Raw genomic sequence first — 22,547 nt, 5'->3', positions numbered from 1 at the left:
TGTGTGTGTGTGTGTGTGTGTGTGTGTGTGTGTGTGTGTGTGTGTATTTTGTAGCGGAGAAGGGAGGGTGGTAGTGTTAGTGGAATTATGTTCCTTGCAAAGGGAACAAGATGCATGAAGTTTCTGAGAATGAAAACACATTGGGTTCTGTTTTCAGTTGTAACGAACAGTCCATCAAATGATGGTAGCTAAACTGGGGGATACATAGGACATTTAATGCATATTTACGCTTTTGCTTTCAAGCGTCATTGTCCTTTCTGGGGTGCTAAATATCTGAAAGGGCACCAGTTAAATAGCTAAACCAGGATTTTGTGAATCCAGATCAAACCCCATGGTGCACTCTCACAATTTACACAACAGGAATGGGCGTTAGCAGAGGCCACATAAAAGACCAAACAAAACTAATGAAGTTTTACTTTTTCAAAGAACTAGCCGGATTTGCTATCTTCTTCTGTTGTTAAATTCATTTACATAATGAAGCTTTTCTGTTTTTGTTTTGTTCTGTTTTGTTTTAATAGAGAGAGTCCAGTGCAATGTTTAAGAGCAGAAATACGGAGTCAGGCGGCCAGTATCCATGTTCTGGCCCTGCCACTAAGTAAGTAATAATGATCCAGTTAAATGGGCCTTGGTTCCTCAGCTATAAAAATGCGGATAACAATCTCCTAGGAATGTGGGCAGTAATAGATGTAAATTAAATTTCCCTTGTTTCAAATTACTCACTTTTAATGTAAATGAGGTAATATATGTAAAGTGCTTAAAACAGTACCTGACACATAATAAATGCTTAATAAATGTTAGCTATTCTTATATTATTTCTACCTCCATGTATGTGATAACCCTATCGTGGAGTAAAAGGGAATGTTGCCTTGTTCAAATACAGTTTGGAAAAAACCAACACAATAACCAGGACTCCTGCTTAAACATGTCAGCTCTGGTTACAGCAACGCGAACAAAAGCCCATTCTGTGGCTCATTTCTACTTTCCTAATTGCCTGCTCCCACTCTGCACCTCGGCCAGGAGTCAGTCTTTAGCCACGGCACGGATATGTACACATCAGATTGTGTGTGTGCATAAACAAGAACACGCAGCTCCTGCTGCCTCTGAGGACTGCAAAGAAATGACATTAAAAGTGAGTGATTTGAAACAACTGAAATTTAATTAAAAACAAAATTAAAAGTTGTTCCAAGCCTGGCGCTTCAGCCAGCAAGACTCAGAGGAAATCAGTAAGTGCTACTAATAGCTGGATCCAATTCACAAGCCTCTGTGAGGAGACAGTCAGAGCAAAGAAGATGCATACCCTTTAGATGAAACAATTAAAGATCGCTTCTGAGAAATAATCACGAACAGTATCCCAGGGCAAAAAAGACCATTATTTGCTGGTGTATTTCTTTTCGACTTCCTCATTTCCATTATGGGGAAAGTGCCCTGAGATTCTCCAAGTAGCATGTTCTATGGCACAGAAGGACACTGACGTTGAAAGCCAGACTTGAACGACTGGGAGGTGGGGGAACATTCCCTTAAAAAATAGTTAACACGCACTGCCTGAAATCCCACCTTATCAATGTCTTTATCCTTTGAAATTTCAGATATTCAATTTGCTTAGTAAAACTGATTCTCCTCAAATAATGGGCCTACTGGAGACAATGTCAGCGGCCGTCGGGGACTGGCCCACATGGGCATGGTTCAGTGCGCCGGCTGCTGGGGCCCCATCGTGGATGCAGTCAGAGCGGGCAGTGGGCAGGGAGGCCGTGTCTGAGACACAGGGCTCAGGGGCAGCTCCAGGAGGTCAGTCTGTCCCTAGTTCTCAGGGCAGCCTGGAGTCAGGCACAGAAGCAGCAGCAGTAACTGTGTCAGGAAGCAAGAAGATACAGGAAACGAGCCTATGGCTATACACGCCAGGAGTGGAGGAATGACCACAGCTGGCATGTTGAAACTTTTCGTGTGCAGTAACCAGCCAGGACTGGAATGAACCAGCTCAACTTAAATACACAAAGTTGGAGCAGACAGCAAATGTCCCTGAACAAAGGAACACCAATCAGAGCGCTACCCTGCTCTACTGTCCTGTTTCCTTGCCACGTAAAGGAACAAGAATGCCTACTCCGTGCAACAGTTTCCTCCGCTCACCTCTGCAACCCGCCTCGCCCAGGTGCCCCAACCACGCTGACCTTGTCCAAGTCACTCAAGTGGCTTTGAGTTTGTCGTTCCCTCTGCACAGAACACGATTTCCTCTCTGGTGCCCTTCACATCTCCTTGTCAATGCTGCCTCCTAGGAGAGGTCTTCCCTGACCACCACATCTGAGCGTTCCAGCCAAACTCTCCTCTTTGTTTTAATTATTTTACACCATTTTAATTAATCTCACAGCCTTGCTCACACGGTGTCGCTGCTTACTTTGTAATTTTGCTAATTTACTTTGGTGTCTGTCTCCCGCTGAGAATGAAAGCGTAGTGCAGGCAGGGGTCACGTCTGTCTTTCCCAGCACGGCAGTTCTGGTGCTCCGTGACACACAAGGGGCATGGAAGAAATATAATATTTGTTCGGTGAGTGAATAAGTTCTGTAAAGATTAAATAAGGTACTGCAGGTAAAAGAACTAACATACTGCCTGGCACCTGATGACTTTCAGCTGTTATTTTTATAATGACCTAATATTATGTTCATTTGGATTCCGTAGCGAGATTGTTCCTCGGAGAAGAGAAGGATGGATTCTGAAATAGGACTGGGGGCTTCCAAATGCCAACCTGTCATCCTCACATTGTGTTTGGAGCACTCAATATGCAGTAAGTATGCACTTGCTGCCTAGAGCGATCTCTGTCTTAGTCCATTTGTGTTGCTATAAAGGAATACCCGAGGCTGGGGAATTTATAAAGAAAAATAGGTTTATTTGGCTCACGGTTCTGCAGGCTGTATAAGAAGCCATGGTGCCGGCATCTGCTTTTGGTGAGGGCTTCAGGCTGCTTACAGGTATGGTGGAAGGGGAAGGGGTGTGTGTGTGTCTGTGTGTGTGTGTGTGTGTGTGTGCATGCATGCAAGTGCAGAGATCACGTGCAGAGAGAGAGACAGTAAGAGAGATGGGGAGGAGCCAGGCTTTTCTTAACAACCAGCTCTCTGGGGAACTAACACAGTGAGAACTCACTACCCGCCTCCCCAGGGAAGGCAATGACCTATTCATGAGGGATCATCCCCAATGATCCAAACACCTCCCATTAGGCCCCACCTCCAACACTGGGGCCCAGACTTCCACATAAGGTTCGGAGGGACAAACACCCACCCTACAGCAATCTCACTGGGTGAGAGGGAGCCTGGGGAGAAAGCAGGGCTACTAGGTGCTGCTGGGGGTTGAGGCAGCAGGTTGACGGGAGAGGGGAGAGGCTGAGGCCAATTCCCTTCTGCACAAACCAGTCTCGTCCCACTCTCAAATGAGTTCTTTGAGGTTGTTGATGAATCTGCCCAAGCCCAACTTCTCTTTTCATGTTCAACTCAAGCTCTATGTTCTCAAACGATCTCTTGAGATCTACCTCAGTGAGAATTACCTTTTCCTGTTTTGCATCCTGTTCCTGATGTGGCTTTGGAAGCAATGCAGCTATGCTTGCTGGGCTCAAGATGGGCTTCAAAGACTCTACCTCATCACCAAATGACTCAACCTAATTTGGGGTTTCAAAATAAAATTGCTACCCACAATTGCAATAACAAGGACCATAATCACAGGAATGATATTGAATGTCTCAGATTTGTTTCTTTTGAGTTTTTTAAAAAATATCTTGAATGGGGAGTGAATCTAAATATACTGAGCTCCCAGTCTATGTTGGATACTATGACAAAATGCAGAGGCTATAAAGGTGGAAGAAAGAGCCCCTGCTTGAAAGTGGCGTATGGTTCAGTCGAGAGATAACTAGACACACCATTACAACAGAATACTATCAGTGTTGTGATGAAAATAAAATAGGAAGCTTTGGGAGCACAGAGCAGGGATGCCCACCTGCTCTGCAAAGTCAGAGAACACCTCCTACAAATGGTCACACCTGAGCTGAGTGCGGAACACTGGGAGGCAGCCCCTAGGTGAAGCAGAGGGGCAAAGGGATTCAGGCAAAAGGAAAGGAATGTTTTAAGGGGACAAAAGAGAACTCCAGCGTTCAGGAAACAGGCATTTCAATTGGCTGGAGTGCAAGACGCCCAAGGTAGTAAATGGGCAAAAATAAGGCTGAAAATAATGTTTTGTTCTACTATTCTACCATCCATTTAGAACATTGCCAAGCTAGTTACTTGACAATACTCCTACAGCGTGCCTCACTCCTGTACTCATGCTCTCCCTTCTGGGATGATAGAAGGTGCCATTTTTAATTGATTCCATATTTCCAGTGTGACATCGTCTCCCATCACCAGGCTCCTGGACCTCCCTTCAGGCCTCTGCTTCCACAGCAAGTTCTGCCCCCAGCACGTTAACACTGCATTGAAGTCTTTGCAGGAAATGGCTGCCCCGGAACCTTCACACTCACAATCATATCAACACCTGTGTGGGTGCCGCAGCCTGATCACTCTCTCCATCCTCCACCCTGGCCCAAACACTGAGGTGAGATGTCACCTGTGATATTACTTGAACAATTCAAACCTTCAGAAGAGCAGCCTTCAGAGATCTGACAAATTAATTTTGCTCACAGAGCACAGTGACATCTCTTACTAATAATTTTTTATCCAGGCAGGATTTGTAAAGGTCCTAATACTGTGTGTTCTTCAAAGTTGCTGGCATTTATTTTTTTCCTCTGCAAAAAGGAGAATATTAAGGCAGGCTTCCTCCTCAGCTGGGCTTTTTCTGTTGATTGTCTGGGGTTACCAACCTCTCAGGGATCCCCAGAGGCAGATGCCATCTTTAACTGTTTAACATCTTTAACTCCCAGATTCCAGGTGATCTTTAACTCTTCTTCCTCTTGGGCCTCTACTTGCAATAACTTGTTAAATTTCCTTGTTCTAGGTCTACAGGAACTTCCTTATCTTCATTCTCACCCCTGATGCCCTCGTTCAGACATTATCATAGGAACTAAATTTAGCAGGTTCCTTGCCTCCAACTCTGGCAACTTCAAATTCACCTTTTATATGTGGTCAGTCCACAAATCTTTATTGAACACAGATTGAGTACTGGGGATCTCACAGGAACAAGAGAGCTACACTCTCTGCCCTTAAGGGACTTAAATAGCATTAGCAGGAGCTATTGTTTCATGAATACTGAGCAGGCGCCAAGCAAGATTGTCCTTTAAGGTGGTTTACTGTGATTGTCCCCATTTCACAGATGAGAAAACAGAAGTTTAGAGAGATTAGATGACTAGCTGAGGGCTACACAGCTACAAAATATCAGAGCCAGGTATTAAACCCACGGAGTGTGATTCTACAGTCCAAACTCTTAACCACATTAGACACTGAGGAAGTAATTGCAAATGTGCTGAGTGCAAGAAAGAAAAGTTTAGGACCATTTAACAGGGAGACCCAACTTAGAATAGGAGGAGGATAATGATGATGACGATAGCAATAAAAACTAACCATACCTAGTGCTTCCTGTTTGCCAAACATTTCACTAAATACAGATAGAATCTCATTTAATTCTCACAGCTCAACAGGTTAAGAAATAAGTAACATTGGTAACATCAAATAGCTATTCAGCCATAGAGCTAGCGTGTGAATTCAGATGTTTCTGACTCTACAGACCGAACTCTGAATTACCAAATTGCATTGACTTTGGCGAAAGCAACTGTGACTCCTACACTCCTTTACTTAAAATTTCTCAGTGGTTCCATGACGGCCAACCACCTCCAGGGTAAAAGCCCAACACAGAGGGCCCCTGCTCTTCCTGGCTGACCCTCCCATCAGCCCCATTCACGCCACCATGGAGCCTCAGCCTTGCTGGATGCCACCTGCTCTTGCCCCACCTTTGCTCTCGCCATTCCCTGTGCCTGGAGCTTTGCCCTTCTGGTCTTCACTTTCTCCTCCCATTTCCAATAGGAATGCACACTTGCACTCCCAATCCCTGCCCATCCAGTTTCCTTAACTGGAAAAACACCCAAGCAAAATCCCCTTGCTCTCTGAAGCTTTACCCAGATGTGCCCAGTGGAAAAGATTCCAGGCTTCCCTGGTGACCTTGCTGACTCTTGTCTATTTGCCCTCTTGGTTTGGATTATGGGCTAACTCCTATGGTATTCTTCTGCTTTATAGATATGTTATCACTTTAAGTAACATGCGTGATCCCTTTGAGGGCGTGACAAGCATTTATTCATAGCAACCATCTATTTGGGGCTGTTTTCATGCCAATCTCTATTTCAGCCTCACCACCACCCTGTGAAGTGGGGGCTTATAGCTTCACTTTCATACATGGTGAAAACTGGTGGTTCTGAAAAGCGAAGTGACTTGTCAAAGATCCACAGTTAGTGAGTAGAGGGCTGCAGATCTGAACCTGAGGTTTTAGGATTCTAAATCTCATGTTCTTTCCCCCTTCTCCCCAACCTTTAATGCAGACTGTGTCTAAGTTTGCCCCAGAACGTGAGTCCTGGCTCTGAGCAGGCACTCAGCAAATTTCAGCTACAAGTCTGAAGGTTTGGACTCACCGATAAAGCTTCCATGGGAGCCAGGGTCAAAGCAGGGGAGGGAATACACAGAAGGCTCAGGGTGATCCAAGCCCTGGGGCCACTCCAGCTGAGTGTGACATGCCCAGACCATTGTCAGTGGTTCAGAAAGCTGCCAACAGCTTGCAGGAAACCCAAGGCTGAGCAGCTGCAGATATATTTGGCTTAGATAATCCAGAGGGGCAGGCTGAGGTAAAAAGCCAAATAGCAAGGCTTTGCCGGGCACCAGGGCTGGCGGGGGGCTGGGGGGCAGCAGGGATGCACGGGTTTTAACTATTCCTCCCATCTCATCATTTCTCCTCTGAATACAATGCATTCTCCCCCTCCCACATCTTTGCTGGCATCTGAGATGTGCAAAGTCCCTCAGCAACTGGAGCCAAGAGCTAGAGAGGGGGCAGGGGAGGTATCATTCCCACCATGGGCCCAGCTTCCCAACACTTTATTTTTCATCCAGGCAGCCTTGGGAGCCCGTGGTCCCTGCAGAAGCTTGGCTGGGATCCTTCTAAGCTTTCTTCAAATGGCAACTCGTGGGCTGTGGAAAGTTTGCTCAGCTGCCTCTGCTCCCGACCTCCTTGCTCAGGGGGCTGCCTGGCTGCAGATTGGCCCAAACCAGTCTGGGGATGCTAATGCGATGGCTACATAAAGATAATTGGGAGGTCACATACACTATAGGATAAGCAAAGGGGGACTTTGAACCCCGGTATTTCTCTTTCTACTTCTAGAATGATAGGGAAGGGAGGAATTTTAAGTACCATATTGTTCCCCTCCCATGTTTTACAATGAAGAAACCAAGGCCTGGAGGGGTAGACATTTGCCCAAAGTCATGGTGACTTCGTGGCAGAGCTGGAACCTGATCTCAGTCATCAAATTCTCTGTCTAGTACATCATGTGGATGCCAATTTGAAATAATCCTGCTCAACCCCTTCCTCCCTGCCTGACACTGAGGTGGTCACATAACCTCCCTACCCTAGGTTTACATGACATTTAAATTTTTACATGCCTCTTACATTTAAAATGAGGACAATAACTGGACCTACTTCATGAAGTGATAGAAATACATGAGGTAACACCTTGCAAGGCACGTAGCATAGGACCTGGCACTTAGCAACTGTTCTGTAAATGTTCTCAAGCGTTACTGCTGTTATTGCTATCATTCGGAGACTTGATCAACAGGTCTACATGAACGCGGTGAAAAATGTCCATGCCCCTTTCTGGGAACCTGCCATCAACCATACCCACCTCTGGGTAAGCAACAATGGCTCAAAGACCTAGCTTAGGTAGCACCACCTCAAGACACACCCTCCTCATCTCCAGCTTTGGGTACTTGGAGGCCCCTCACCTGTGTCTCTGCAGCATCCAAACCAATCCCACTGTGAATCCTGCCATGCTGCATTTCACATTTTATTGGCTTAGTATGTCCTACCACCACAAGACTGGAGAAGACCAGAGGTTGCATTTTATCCATCTCTGCATCCTAGTATCTGTGCATGCCACAGACAACATGATATGCAAGTGTTTGTTGACCAAAGGAAGGGACGGAGGAAAGAAGGGAGAAAAGGAGAGAGGAAGGAAGGGAAGAAACAGATACTATACAAAAATAAAAAGAGTGGTGTTATTATTAATAAATTGCATTTTTATTTTTATTTTTTGAAACAGAGTCTCACTCTGTCACCTAGGTTAGAGTGCAGTGGTGCCATCATAGCTCACAGCAACCTCAAACTCCCGGGCTCAAGCCATCCTCCCGCCTCAACCTCCGAGTAGCTGGGACTATAGGTGCGCTCCACCGTGCCTGCATAATTTTTTCTATATTTTAGTAGAAACGGGTTCTTGTTCTTGCTCAGGCTGGTCTCAAACTCCTGACCTCAAGTGATCCTCCTGCCTCAGCCTCTCAGAGTGCTAGGATTACAGGCGTGAGCCATCATGCCTGGCCTTATTAATAAATTTTAAATGATTTATCTTCTTCCTTCTGGCCAAGAGAGACCAACTTCCCTAATACTGTACCTTTTACCTTTTACTGCACCTTTTACTGTAGCTTTATGCACTAAGACCCTTTCAACCCTCAGGATGCCTTTATACATAATAAAGCCAGGACAAAACAGTGAGAGAAAGGCACTGACAACATCCTCACAACCATGCATACTCTCACAGTGGGCAAAGTGCTTTTAAATTCCTCAGCTCACTAACACTCTTTGGAAGTAGGGAGTATTGGCATTGTTTTTAGATGAGGAAACTGGAGCTGAGGGAGGTGAATTAATACACTTAAGGATGCAAAACTAGAAAGCAGAAGAACTGGGTCTAGAATCCACACCACCTGGGTTAACCTCTCCACCAAGCTACCCCTCTCCCTCCCATGGACTGCCCCACTGCCCCGATTCTATCCCATTTTGTAAACTCCAAGCCAATAACGAAGGAACATCTAACTTGACAGACTCGAGATCCATCTCATCGAAGCTCCCAGTCAGAATTCTCTTTTCCCAGTCTAAAAGTCAGAGTGGCCTTCCATTCACAGCAACAGAATGGAATTATTAACGAGAGAAAATGGAGTTTCTCTGCCCCTTGCAACAGCCCTCTGCCCCCAGTTCCCGGGAACATATTTTTGGCCTCCATCTGCTATCAAAACACAGAAATTAGTCTCCAATTTTGGACGTCAAACTCAGTTATCTCTTTTGTTAAGAAGGGAAATTAGTAACAATTCATTCTGGTTGGAAGCCAAGCAAAAATCTTAGCACAGAGTGTCATTAAAAATCCCAATCCCACCAGCTGTTGCGATATCTTTAAAAGCTTGAATGTGTTCAGTTGTTTAGAATGTTTTTTTCCTGGGTTTGTTCTTCCCCAAGCCGCTTGTCACTTTTAACCTGGGGATCAGTTACTATTTAAGGAAGAAAATGGCTTGAAGCATTTTTTCCCTTCCATAGTTTTGTGGATTTAGACTTTCCTAATGAAGAGATTTGAAGAGAGAGAGGGAGAGAGAGAGAGAAACCAGATTCTACTCTAGGGGGTATCCACAGCTCCCAGCCAGTGCTGAGCAAGTTGCCCATTAAGTACAAGAAGAAGGAGAAGGAAAAAAAAAAGTTTTCACAGTTTATAATTATATTACCAACTTCATTACAGATCTCATTTTAATTCTGACTGAAACCCAGCCTTGCCTTCTTCCCGCACTCTCTCACATATAGTTATTAAGTCTGGGTTGAAGTTCAACCTCTTCTTCCTGATTTCAGCATATTAATATGGTTTATTGGTATTTCATTGCCACCTCCCCCATGGGTGTTCTGAATCTCAGCCCAATTTATATTTCTTCCCTTCCTGGGCTCTAGGATAAAGCTCGTTTCATTTTGGTGTTGGGGGGACGACTCTGAGTTTGATTGGAGCTTATCTTTGGGGATGGGAGCAACATCCTTGGAGAGTGAAGTCAATCATAGCAGGGGAGGCAGCCTCAGACTTCTTGCACCGTTATTCTCCAGGATGCATCTTCTTAGGGTGTCCGGGTCCACCTGCCGGTCCTGCCTTGCTTCATTCTTTTCACAGACACAATTTATCATATGTCTACTGAGTCAGAACCTCCATCAGGCATCACAATAGGTTAGGATATGAATGAGCTGTGGCCCCTGACCTTGAGGAAATTGAAGTCTAATCATTGGGATCACCTTTTTAAATTCAGCAAATGCTTTGGGTTGAGGGGGAGGACTGTGTTTTAGACACTGTCCTGGGTACTTACAATATGCAAAACAAACAAATATGCTCTCTAAACTTATGGAGCTTGAAACCTAATGGGAGAGACTAACAGTAATTAGTTAAATATATAATTACAAATTGAAATAAGTGCAATAAAGAAAAAGAGCAGGGTTTAAGGAGAATGATTAGTAAGGAACCTAACATGCTGAAATAGGAGAAAAGGGAGGTCAATCACTGTAAGGTAAATGGGAGACACTGGGGAGGTGGAGGAAGTTTTCGGGTAGAGAGGTAAATATGTGCAAAGGCCCTGAGGCAGGAGGCAGCAGAGAAAAATAAGGAACCCACGTAGAGAGAATGGCCTGAGATGACTGGAGAGGCAGGCAAGACCTTGTAGAGACGTAATGGTCATGTTAAGAAGTTCGGTCTTTATAACAAGCACGGAGGGAGACACTGAACAATTGCATGGGAAGAGGAAGATGCAACATAGTGAGATTTTTCACTGTAAAAGATCACTCCATTTGATTTGTTGAGAAAAGATAGGAGAGAGGCTAGATTTAAAGCAGGAGGCCAGTTTTTGGACTTTGGTAGTTATTCCAATGACACTTATGTAACAGTAACAGTGATGGGAAGTAAACTTTGAAATCATTAGAAAGGTACAAATACAGTTCCATGGAATATTCAAGAAAGGAGAGATTATTTATCTCTGGGGGACTCATTGAGGAAGGTTATTTTGGAGGAAGGAGAAAATTTAATTATGCCTTAAGAATAGGTGAGACTGCAATATATGGAAATACACAATATAGATAACATATAAGGAAAGATACAGAGAGAGGCAGATACAAGGAAAGATGGTCTATTTGTCTAAACAGTATCAAGGATGTGCAAAGGAGTTATGAACAAAAAAGGCAGAGGTCACATTGTGCAGAAGTTCCACCCATGAGGGTGTTCTATAGTGTTCCAAGATCTGCAATCAACACTGAACATTTTAAAACAAAGCCTGGGATGATTCCAGAGGGCAGGACGTCCAAGAAACTACTCTTTTAAAATAAATTGCTTGGCAGTTTGTGGCTGAGTAGCCACTTTCAGTGTGGTGTAATCTTCCCTTCTAAGAATTGAAAACACTCCTCCCATGTATTCAAATCACTGCAAACTAGTTCTAAAGCCAATTATGGACCTCGTTCCTCACTGAAGGCACAAAGCCACACACTGGCTTACTCTTTTTGGTTAAAAGACATGAAGTAGGGCTGGAAGCAAGTAGGCAAGATTCACTGTGCACAATTTTGTGCTCAAGAACAGCTACATGTGTGGTATATTAGTGAACTGGGCCATTGTAATGTGTGGACATTTATATGTAATGGTTTCCTAGGCATGGAAGGAATTCTTAGATCCCAAATACCTCAACCGTGGGGAACAGAAAGGACTTGGATACCAACTTAGTTCAACCCAAAAGATGATATTAACAGTTTAAATTGACCTTAATAAAAGCACATTTTGGCATAGGTATTTTGATGCAGCAACCATATCAATATAAAAATATAGTTGTGTGTGTGTGTGTGTGTATGTGTTTGAGTGAGTATTTAGCTAAGTAAAGTATTCAAGAGACATCCCTGGCTTTTACTGATTTCTGAGTCTCACTCCATTTCTGATCCCAGGCAAAGAATGGGTGACACTCAGGGATGAGGTAAGTAAAGAATAAACAAGAATATTCCTAAAAAATTAAGTGGCTTTAAAATTTATTTTCTGATAAATGGCTCCAAATCTAAACATCACATATGGACGCATCCCTTCCTTCCTCTTCTATGGCTTCACAGACATGTGGTCATCTATTTTCAGGAGATTCTCTCTGATGGGGAACTTATTACCTTGCAGTGACTCCCTTCCAATATTAAGAAAATATTATCACAACTACTAACATTTATGTAATTTATTGAGCCATTGCTAGGTATTAGGTACTGAGCTAAAAGCTTTATGAGCATTATTGCATTTATTCTTCACAATAACTCTGTGAGATAAGTACTGCTATTATCCCCAATTTATAGATAATGTAACTGAAGCTTAGAAAGTTTAAGTAACTAGCACAGTGTCACACAGTTCATAGTAGTAGACATTTACAGACTAAGGTTCCGTCTTCACCCATCCCTGACCACACTCCTCACTCATGTAGCTCTAGATTTTGCCTCTTGAGGACTTCCAGAACTAGCTAGCTCTCTTTTCAAGACAAATAATAATTATCATGGTCTCTTCTCTAGAAGCTTAGAGCACAAAAGGACCTTGGATTGGGGATTCAGGTAGACTTAGGTTTTCATATCACTTCACTGTGTGTCCACCTGGCCAAATCACTTAACATCTCTGAGCCCTACTTTTCATGTATGTATTGAATAAAGTGAGCATGCTAAATCCCGCCTCACAGTTCTGCTATGAGAACTGAATGACGAACTCTATGGAAAGTGCTTTGTACACTGCCAGATATATAGCAGACTAGCTTGATAATATCAGGTTTCCTTCCTGTATAGGTTCCCTCGACTCTTCTTATAGAATGATTCTTTTCCACCCTTTCTTTGAGATGTCATTAGGTACCCACAGGGGCATATCTCGGTTGCCAAATCCTCTTTTTTGAACTATTTCTAATGTACAACAATTCCTAGAACAGAGAACTCTGGGTGGTGTGAAACCATCTCATTCACTTCATCTAGACAGCTTATTCCTTTAAAAGTTGGGTCTTCTACTAGCTTACCATCTTGGATGAACATATCCTAACTTAACACTGGGAGCCTCAGGGGATGCATGAACTAGCATCTCAGCTAAGACAGGCTTTTAATGTTAACCAGTAACCATTTATCAGTAATGCTACCTGCACGGCAATCTTGATGAAGCCCGTGTGATGAGGGATAGTATGTTATAAACCTTAAAGGTCGGCCATTCACATTGTAGTCAATTCTGTGGACAATTGCTGGAGTTATACTATCAGGCAGCTCCATTAGTAGGGTATTGATACAGTCAAAGATGGAAGCAACCAAAGAGCCTTATCAAAGACTCTTATGAGGATCCCAGTGGGTCTCAAGGAGTGATCACATATGTCTATATCAGATGAAAGGAAAGTAACACTTGCAGAGATATTGACACAGCTCTCAGAGTTCTTTTAAGTGACCACCTAGAGTTCTCATAATGAATATCAATAAGTAGGTTCCACCCTCAGAGAACCTGACTCGCTAGTTCTGGAATTAACAGCCCAGATGACCTAAATGCAGATGATTTATGGGCCACAGCAGGAGAAGCAATGCTAACTTCAATAAGTTTAGATGCAAACATGTTTTATCTCTTCGATGCGTGTTTAGCAGGGCAAAAAGCCGCTGATGGCCTTGAAGAAGCCCAGACAAAAGAAGGGGTGAGATGTGCCAAGAGTTTGGATGGGGACTGTGTCAGTATGTATTGCCTTTGCCAGCTGGGCTCTAGACAAGTGCTATGTCATATTGACCCTTTCCCTATAATGGGCAGTAAGCATCGAATATGACTATGCAGTAACACAAGGGCAGAATCCGTTTTCTCCCCGAAGACAGGATCCATCATTACTCAGTCCCATCCAAAGCTCCAGCACCATGGACAGCTCAATGTATAAAGCTGGCTGGGAGCTCTCTAGGAAGTAAGGGCCAGCACCTTGGCAGCTTGGAGCTCACAGGGAGGGTGAGAAAGTACTACAGCTGCCCTGGCCATAGTCCCTGGGAGACCTGGTCGTACATGGAGCTCCTCCCATGTGACACAGACTGCTCACATCTGGACAGGTCTCATTAAGATTTTTTGTTTTTTAAAATTTAGCCAGTGATCTTAGGGGGCCAATATTGTGACTGGGTGCATACATATACGTAAGATATCATTGAATTGTACACTTTCTGTGTTACTATATTTATGTTAGATTGCAATACATTTATAACTAGCAATGCTAAGTGATGAAAAGCTTTCAAAATATAGGCACCACCGTAACTTCCCCTCTTGTTCCCCTAAGTAATACCCTCATATCTCCAGGAATCAAAGCTAGAAACCCCACTAGTACAATCTAGAAATACATACATAATGAGTGCAATGCGCACTGTCTGGGGATGGACACGCTTGAAGCTCTGACTCTGGGGGGAGTGGGGGCAAGGGCAATATACGTAACCTAAACATTTATACCCCATAATATGCTGAAATAAAAAAACAAAGTTTGCAAAAAACTGAAAAAAAAAATTTTCCTTTGCTAGATTTTTCTCTATCCTCACAGAAGACTGGATTCTACTCCTCTTCAAGCCCCAGTTTCCTTATCTGTCAAATGTGGGTAATCAAGGCCACTACGGAGAGCTGTTGAGGGAATGAGATGAGCAAGGCCTACGGGGTTTCTGCATTGGGATCATGCTGGGGAAGTGAGCTCGCCTGGAATTACCCGACAGCCTCTACCTGACTCCAAGTGCCGGCTACTCTCAGGATTCCTGCCAATCCCCAGAGGTTGAGGCTCTTCAAGTGTTAATGTCTTCGAGTGGGAAAGTCATTTCCATCTGGAGGGGGCATATGATGTACTACTCCCTGTTCCGTTAACCTCACTGAGAATAGCTAATTTATTTAGTTTTTTATATATTCTTACCCTGCCATGTTCTAGCTTCAAGAGTCTCTCTACAAGTCATTTTAAGAATAAGAGTAATAACTGTTACCATTTATTGAGCAATCACAGTGTTTTAGATACGCTACTAGGCACTTTATACACATTATGCCAATCATCTTAGGATAATCCCCATTTTACAGATGAGAAGAATGAGACTCAGGGAGCTTACCTGACTCTCCTTTGTTACACAGTGTAACTAAGCAATGGAACTGAGATCCAAACCAAAATTTACTTCATTTGAAAGGGCACATTCCTAACCAAGACATTACGGCATGTCAGGGAGGGGATCCCATTATGCCTAGAGCCTGAGACACTGCAGGCTAGGTCCTCTCAGTGCTAGCTGCTGTGCCTGCTCCGTTGCATCTCCATGACTTGTACACTCCATAATTATTTCCAATTTTTTTTTGTATTAACTATATATTCCTATTGTCTCTATTCTTGATGCTCTGGAATCCACAGCCCATATTCCAACCATCTCCTCTATCTGCTTTTACACTTCAGGAGGCAATATTCCTCTTCCCTAATCACCCCAGAGCCTGACACCAGGCAACTAGGGGCAGTCCCTAAATCCCAGAGCCTGCTAAAATTATTCAAACTAGCCAATCCCAAACCTGTCTACCCTGGATATCCCACCTCACCTGTTCCTTCCTGCCATAGCCACAATACAGGCTGTTGCCCATGCTTTCCACTCGCTCCAGCCTCCTGATAGGTCCCGGTGCTTTCCCATGTGGCCCTGCCTGGTGCACTGTGCATCCTATATCTGAGAGCTGTGCATGAAAAAACTTCTGGTTTCACAACAGTCATTTCCGTGTCTGTGTGTTTTACCTGATTAAAACAAATCCCAGGTATGTTTTAAAACATCTGTGATCTCCATGCATTATCTGTCTTATTTTTCTTTGACTCAGCTCCCCGTTTTGTGCTTAGAGATCTAGTAGAAGAATCCCACAGAACCATTACCAATTCTGCTTTGATTCAGGCAACTTTCCTTCACTCAACACGTATTTACTGAACATCCATTACAGACCAGGCACTGTGCTTGTCACTGAGGATACGGTATTCTACCAAAGACAAAAGTCCTACCTTCATAGAGATTCCAGTCTAGAGGCAGAAACAGACAAGTCCACAGGCTGTTATAAAATTTTAAGTCTATGACAGAGGTCGGAATGGGGACCATTTAGAAAGAGTACCATTAAATTCACCACATTGTAGACTTTCCTTCCAAAACATCAAGACTGCTTGCAGCTTTCTTGGGTGATCCCTTGATGTCGCTATTTCCTAGCCACATGCTATCTGAGAATTTGACAAACATAAAAAAGAAGAAGGAATTGTAGTCTTCACAATACCCCTACGAGATAGATACTACTGTTACTCCCATTTTATAGATGCAGAGACCAAAGCTCAGAGAGAGTAAGTCTCGCACTTGGCTACAGAAGTGGCGGACAACAGAACACATATTTGAACTGACATTTGTATTATTCCAAAGCCTGTGCTCTTAGCCATGAAACTATTTTACCATGACCTTGAGCAAGTTATTCTTTCAGGACCTCTATTTCTAATGTATGAAAATAAGTATTTAAAATCTGAATGTCTTTAAGGACTAACATTCCATAGTGACGGGTGAGGGATAAAAGGCAGAAGACATGCCTTCCACAGGGGTCAAAACTTACCCTATTGTTTTTCCCAGCTCAGTGATCATCATTCCTACTCTCCCATCCCCATCTTCCAGCCACACCCAGGTTCTGGCAATTCTTGCAGCTCCAAGCTCCATGAACCTACTTGCCTACTTTCTGCTGCCTCCCTATGCCATCCCTGCCATCTCTCACACACCTTTACCTGTCTTATGTGCACACATAATCTGATAGGAATGAACCAATAGTTTTGTACGTGAGTCCAAAAATCAACTGAATGTATATGAAATACGAAATACTGAACTTATATGCAGTCCAAGTGAAAAACAAGTATATTTCATATACATTCAGTTGATTATTAATGCCTCCCTTCTATTCATGCATTTGTAGAAGTCTGGGTGTTTCAAAGAAAGAGGGTAACAGTCACGCTTTGCTCTGGTCAGAACATATTGAGGGATGGTGCTAACATTGGTTCTGAACATTGGAACTTGAAAATTGGAAATAAAATTGAGTTACATTGAGATAAGGCTGACTAAATAGAGAGTAAGGATGTCAAAAACATTCAATATACATCCAGTGGGAAAATATTCTTAAAAATTAATGGTACTAATATGGTGCTAGAAGTCAGAAGGTCAATTTCCTCTGGGGAGTATTAACTGCAAGGGGGCACGAGGAAACCTTCTGAGGTGCTGGAAATGTGCTATGGTTTGATCTGGGTGGACTCTCATGCAATTCTATGTTAAATGGCCTCATTACAAAAAGCAAAAAAGAGGGAGAGAGGAAACTTTTAAAGGTGATGGTTATGTTTATGCTGTTGTTTATGGTGATGGTTTTATGAGTAAATACTTATCTTCAAACTCATCAAGATTTATACATTAAGAAGTATAAAAAATTAAAATATAAAATTCATTAAGATGCATACTCGAAATATGCCTTCTTTATTACTTTTATGCTGAACTTCAATACATTTATGGTGACGCCATGTGAGAAGAAGGGTCCAGGAAACAGGCATATACTTATTCTGCTGGGGTATGTAAACTGGAGCCACTTTTCTGGAGGGCACTTTAGCAATAGATATCAAGCACCTTAATAAGTATCTTGGACCATGCTTTGCTAATGACTATGGTGACTACAGTGTCTCATTAATCCAATTTAATTGGGTAAAAAGGAAATGGTAGAATAAAGGACATTTACAGGCAATGAGATATTACTATAATCTAGGACACTCAGGAAATTCCAGCACAGCTCATATGATCTTCCTTGTCCTATGCTTTTAATTGGAAATACTCTTTGAGGGGAATTTCTGGTTTGGAATAGGGTCCACGGGATGATGAGAACCAGTAGGTTCTCGGAAGTAGCTCAATCTTTCTGCACTCACATTTGAATTCTTCCTTTATTTAAATATTTGCACGTAGGATAAAAACAGTCTTTAATTTAATTCAAATAATCCAGGACTCCAAATGATAAAGTCCTCTTCCAAGGTCTTTAGATACTCCTGTTTTTCTTGTAATATATATAATATAATTCTAAGGTTGGGCCATGCATGGAGACATTTCATCAGCCAGGGGTGCTGGGTGCTGAGTGGGTGTGGGACATCTCTGATGCTCGCCTCTTACCGTCTGCAATGAAGTGCTCAGGCACATGCAGCGTCACCTTCACGGTGAGTGGACAGGACATCTGGCTGCCACACACCATGGCCAGGATGCAGGAGTTCACAGCTATCAGCGTCAGGGCTGTCTTGTTCATTGGGCTTTTCAGCAAACCTAATAACAAACACACACAAAGAAACATAATCCATGAGGTGAGGAACTGGAGATGACATGGAGTTTGGGAATCCTGTTATTTTTCAAACGGGAATCTAAGCAAAAGAAAATAATAAAAAAAAAAAGAAAACATATTTTTCAAGCTTTGTGCTTGCTATGACACCTCAGTGGCTTCTTTTGGGGGCTTTGGTTTAACTTTCTGCAAAATGGGCTTATCATTCTTTTCGGTAAAGATAAAAGAAACAAGCTTCCTGAAAATTGTTGGCAATTCCCACTCCTCCCTTGCCAATTTGGTTGGTCATTCTTGATAATAACAAGATGGTATTAAGCTTTCCAGTCTCTTTAGAAGCAAGTGAGAAGACACTATGCTGCTGAATACAGTGGAGCCTAGAGGAATGAGTATGGACTTCGGAGTTAGATGGTTCTGGGTTCAAATCTGTGATCAATGGTGTGACCTGCTCCATTCTCCAAATCACAGTTTCCTTATGTGTATGATGAGGATAATAACAAACATCTCACAGGGTTGTCGCAATGATCACACAGCACAATGCATATATGATGCCTGTCATCTAGAAGGATTTCGGAGTTAGAAGCTCATCATTCTAATCAATTTCACAAGCATTTACTGAGCAGCTACTATGTGAGACACATATAGAATAGAATAAGAATAGCCTCTGTTCTTCAGGAGTTTACAGGCTAGGGGAGAAAGGCAAGCTTATCCACAGCTAGTCAGATTCCAGGACAAATTATGTTAAGACCTAGAAGAGAGGGCAGAGGATGGGGAGTGGGGGCTTGCCTGGGAAAATTAAAGACAATTTTATGGATGCAATAGAGAAAACAGATTGGATCTGTATAACTAGAAGACACTGAATCAGTAAAAAATTCTGTGGAGTCTGTCCTGAGCCCTCCTTTGTTTCTCATTCTTTAGGGTTTGCTCTTCATATCTCCTTTCAAGGTTTTGCTTACTGGTTTCAGAGCAATGCCCCCCAAGTTCTTTTACCTGCTAGCTTCTTCTCTTGAGCAAACCCTGATCCCCAAACTCTCTGGACATTGCTCTGTGGCTATCCCATGAGCATGTCAAATGTAACATGTTCAAAACAGGGCACATTATCTTCTCCTTAAAGCCCTCTCCTCCCCATCCTGGGCTCCTCAGCGTATTGAGAGCACCACTATTTAGACTGGCCAGAAACTTAGATGTCATCTTTCCATCTTCTATCTTCCTCCTTTATTGCCTCCGAAGAGTCATGCAGTCCTACGTCTTCTGTGTCCTTAGCATTTTCACCTCCTTCCCTTCATCTCTTCCATTGTGTTTGCTTATGGGAGACGGGCGGTGTGCACATATCTGTCCACTTCACTTCCTGCTAACACCCCTCAAGCTGTTTTACTGCATCTGGTCACAGAATGGGGTCCACGCTCATTAGACTGGCACCCGAAGCCTTTCGTGACCAGTCTCTACGCTCATACCTCCTGTGCTCTCTCCTACCTGGCCCAGGGGCAGCAGGGCTGGATTACTGCAGTATCCCTCCATCATACCTTGATCATGTTACTATTATTGTAGGTATTGTTTCTTTTGGATAGAAATCCCTTCGTTTCCTCCTCTACCCATCACTCTTTGAGATTCACAATAACTGCAAATTCCTCACACTTTTGGCAGGAAAACTACCTACATTTGTTATGTTTCCCAAAATACCTTTCCAACCACTAGAGTCTAGTAAATAGATGGTCAACTCCTTGAGGGTAAGCACAGTGTCTTTTGTTCACCACTGTATCCCAGTGATGAGCAAGTGTCTGGCATGTAGTAGAATCTCAGTAAATAAATGCATGACCACTTCTAAAAATGACAGTAACAATATTAGCAAACAGCATGACACAGGTGCTAACCAATCAAAAACCATGCTAACCAGCATGGCCATACTGATGGGTTCCAGAACAAGAGCTTCTACAACAGCACGCTTTGGGATTGTTGCATGGATATCTGCTTTTCCTAATAAAGAGTGAGCTGCTTGAGGAAGGAGATCCCACCTTCACCATCTTTTGTCTTCCATGCCAAGATCACCACATGGGACCCAGAAGTTGCTTAATTTAAGAACAATATCCTTGTCTTTATTATTCAACCTAGCACAATGCATGGCTTCTAGTAAGAACTGTTCATGTCTTTTTGGTTTTTATAGCTGTAGAATAAATGTTAAATAAAAGAATAAATTGAATAAAAAGATGGGTCTGGTGTCAGGAAATGGGAAATCCCTAAAACCTAAAATGACTACAGAAAAAAAGGAACCTGTTTTATCTCTTATCTGAGTGCCACAAGAAGCTGTTTCATGCATATTTATAATAAATATTTTATATTTATAAATATAAATAAATAAAATATTTATAGCATCAATATTTGAGTATCCAAATAGCATAAACAAGCTAACATTACTGTTATCTACTATAAAGATGTACTAGGAGTTGGTGCCTTGCTTAGATTTCACCTTAAAAAGTCAACATTTTACCCCAGGCCTAGTTATTTAGCGACCTCTGGCCCCCCAGTAGCAGTCAGTAGAAGCACTGAGTTTCCTGTGGAGTCTATTCTGGGGGAAGAACACATAAGGATAAGTCCAGCATGAACACATCTTGGGAAGGTGAAACAGGTCCAGAGGATGAGGTGTGAAAGGTAGGTAGAAGCTCCCAGCATTGGGGAGAGGATTCTCTGGACAATGAGTCAAGGACAATAGCATCCTGTGGATCCCTGCAAAAGTATTTCTCATTCCTGGCCCACACAGCAACAGAGACAGATGTGACCAAGACATTCCTTCCGCTAATTAACCAATGACCAGAAATGCCAGCCTGGCTCCACAGGGCTGATTCCTGGTCTGGGGGAAGAGGGCTGAGAATTAGGAATGGAATTACTCATACTCTCTCCCTGTGCCCTTGCTAGACTAATTGCGTCTCCTATGTCATTTAAACCTGCACAGTAACCCAGGGTCGTTAAGACTCAACATGGGGAGTAAATTCATATCAGCTTTTTGGCTCTCAGTTTTCTCACCTAGAAAATAGTAATAAAATGACTTATCTTTCAAGCATGTTGCGAGAACTAAATGAGACAGTAAATGTCAAATGCCTAGCACAGTTTCTGGCACACAGCAGGCCCTTGGTAAGTGGTAATTTCCACACTAGATATAGGAATTAGTCTCATCATTAATGGCAGAAACCAGGACTTATTTACCTCTTTGTCTAACGCATTATCAGAACATATCAGGAGCTGCATTGTCCTTTACAGAAACAGAAGACAAAAAGAATAAATAGGAAAGGGAAGGACATAAGAAGGAGGAGAAAGAGGGAAGGAGAATGGGAATGAGCGGCATCCTGGGGCAACAATTTACTCAGAGAATGCCTGAACCCCCATAGTCGTCTCTGAAGTCCAGGAGGAAGAGAGCAGGCAGGTAGCGTTTGCACTAAGGCCAGATGCCCATGGAGCAGCCACTGGGGCCGGGGGGAGTTGCCATGGCAACTGGACCTGGCAGAAACTTCACAGTGGGACTTAAAGGTGACTTCCTAAGAGTTCCTGGCCCAGGGACTGAGTATAAGCACTTAGCTCTGAATACGGGTTGTAGATAGCCACAAGGTGGAAACTATCTATCCCATAATACCCACCCCCTCCCCATGCAGGCTCTGCACTGCACCGCCATTGTAAGAAGCAGAGATGGAAAAGAGAACAACATGGTGCCGGCACTTATCCAACTATCCATCCATCCAGTCATCCATCAGTCCAACCAGTTTTTATTGAACATCAACTCTTTCTGGGCACTGTTCTAGGCATGGAGAAAAAAATAGTAAAAAAAGGCAGCCAATGTCCTTGAAGCTCACATGTTAGTGGGGGAGAATTATCTCATTTAACCATCATAGCAGACTGTTTCCACTCTCCCCATTTTGCAGAGAACAGAAGTACAGAGCGGTTACACAATTTGCCTAAGTGTACTCCAGTTTGCTTGTGACAGAGGTTGGACTAGAATCAGCCCTGTCCCATCCTTTCCCTTGCATCATACTATTTCCCACTTCATCACAGAATCAGGGTCCCAGGACACCTTCGTGTAGTTGCAGAAAGGGTGACCTTTGAAGTCAGACACAGATATGTTCAAATCCTGTCTTAACCACAAAATCTCTGTGAGCCACTTGGCAATTGATCCAACGCTCATGAGAAAAAAAAAAATCTCAGTGTGGAAAAACGGGAACAGTGGTCTTCTTTCAGAGCCGATGTGAGGACAAAA

General features: G+C 43.1%; 1 protein-coding gene across 3 annotated transcripts in view; it reads right to left on the bottom strand.

The window, feature by feature from the left end:
* Positions 1 to 22,547, bottom strand: part of ASTN2 (astrotactin 2) — an 893,996-nt gene that overhangs the window by 497,769 nt on the left and 373,680 nt on the right. For all 3 annotated transcript variants that reach the window (XM_012664418.1, XM_012664417.1, XM_012664419.1), the window contains one exon: positions 18,151 to 18,297. In XM_012664418.1, the coding sequence (XP_012519872.1) occupies positions 18,151 to 18,297 (147 nt within the window). The remainder of the gene's footprint in view (positions 1 to 18,150; positions 18,298 to 22,547) is intronic.

Source organism: Propithecus coquereli, unplaced genomic scaffold (genome assembly GCF_000956105.1).
Source record: "Propithecus coquereli isolate 6110/MARCELLA unplaced genomic scaffold, Pcoq_1.0 Scaffold89, whole genome shotgun sequence".
Taxonomy (NCBI): domain Eukaryota; kingdom Metazoa; phylum Chordata; class Mammalia; order Primates; family Indriidae; genus Propithecus; species Propithecus coquereli.
The sequence above is the reverse complement of the archived record's forward strand: the minus strand, read 5'-3'. Positions and strand labels throughout refer to the sequence as shown.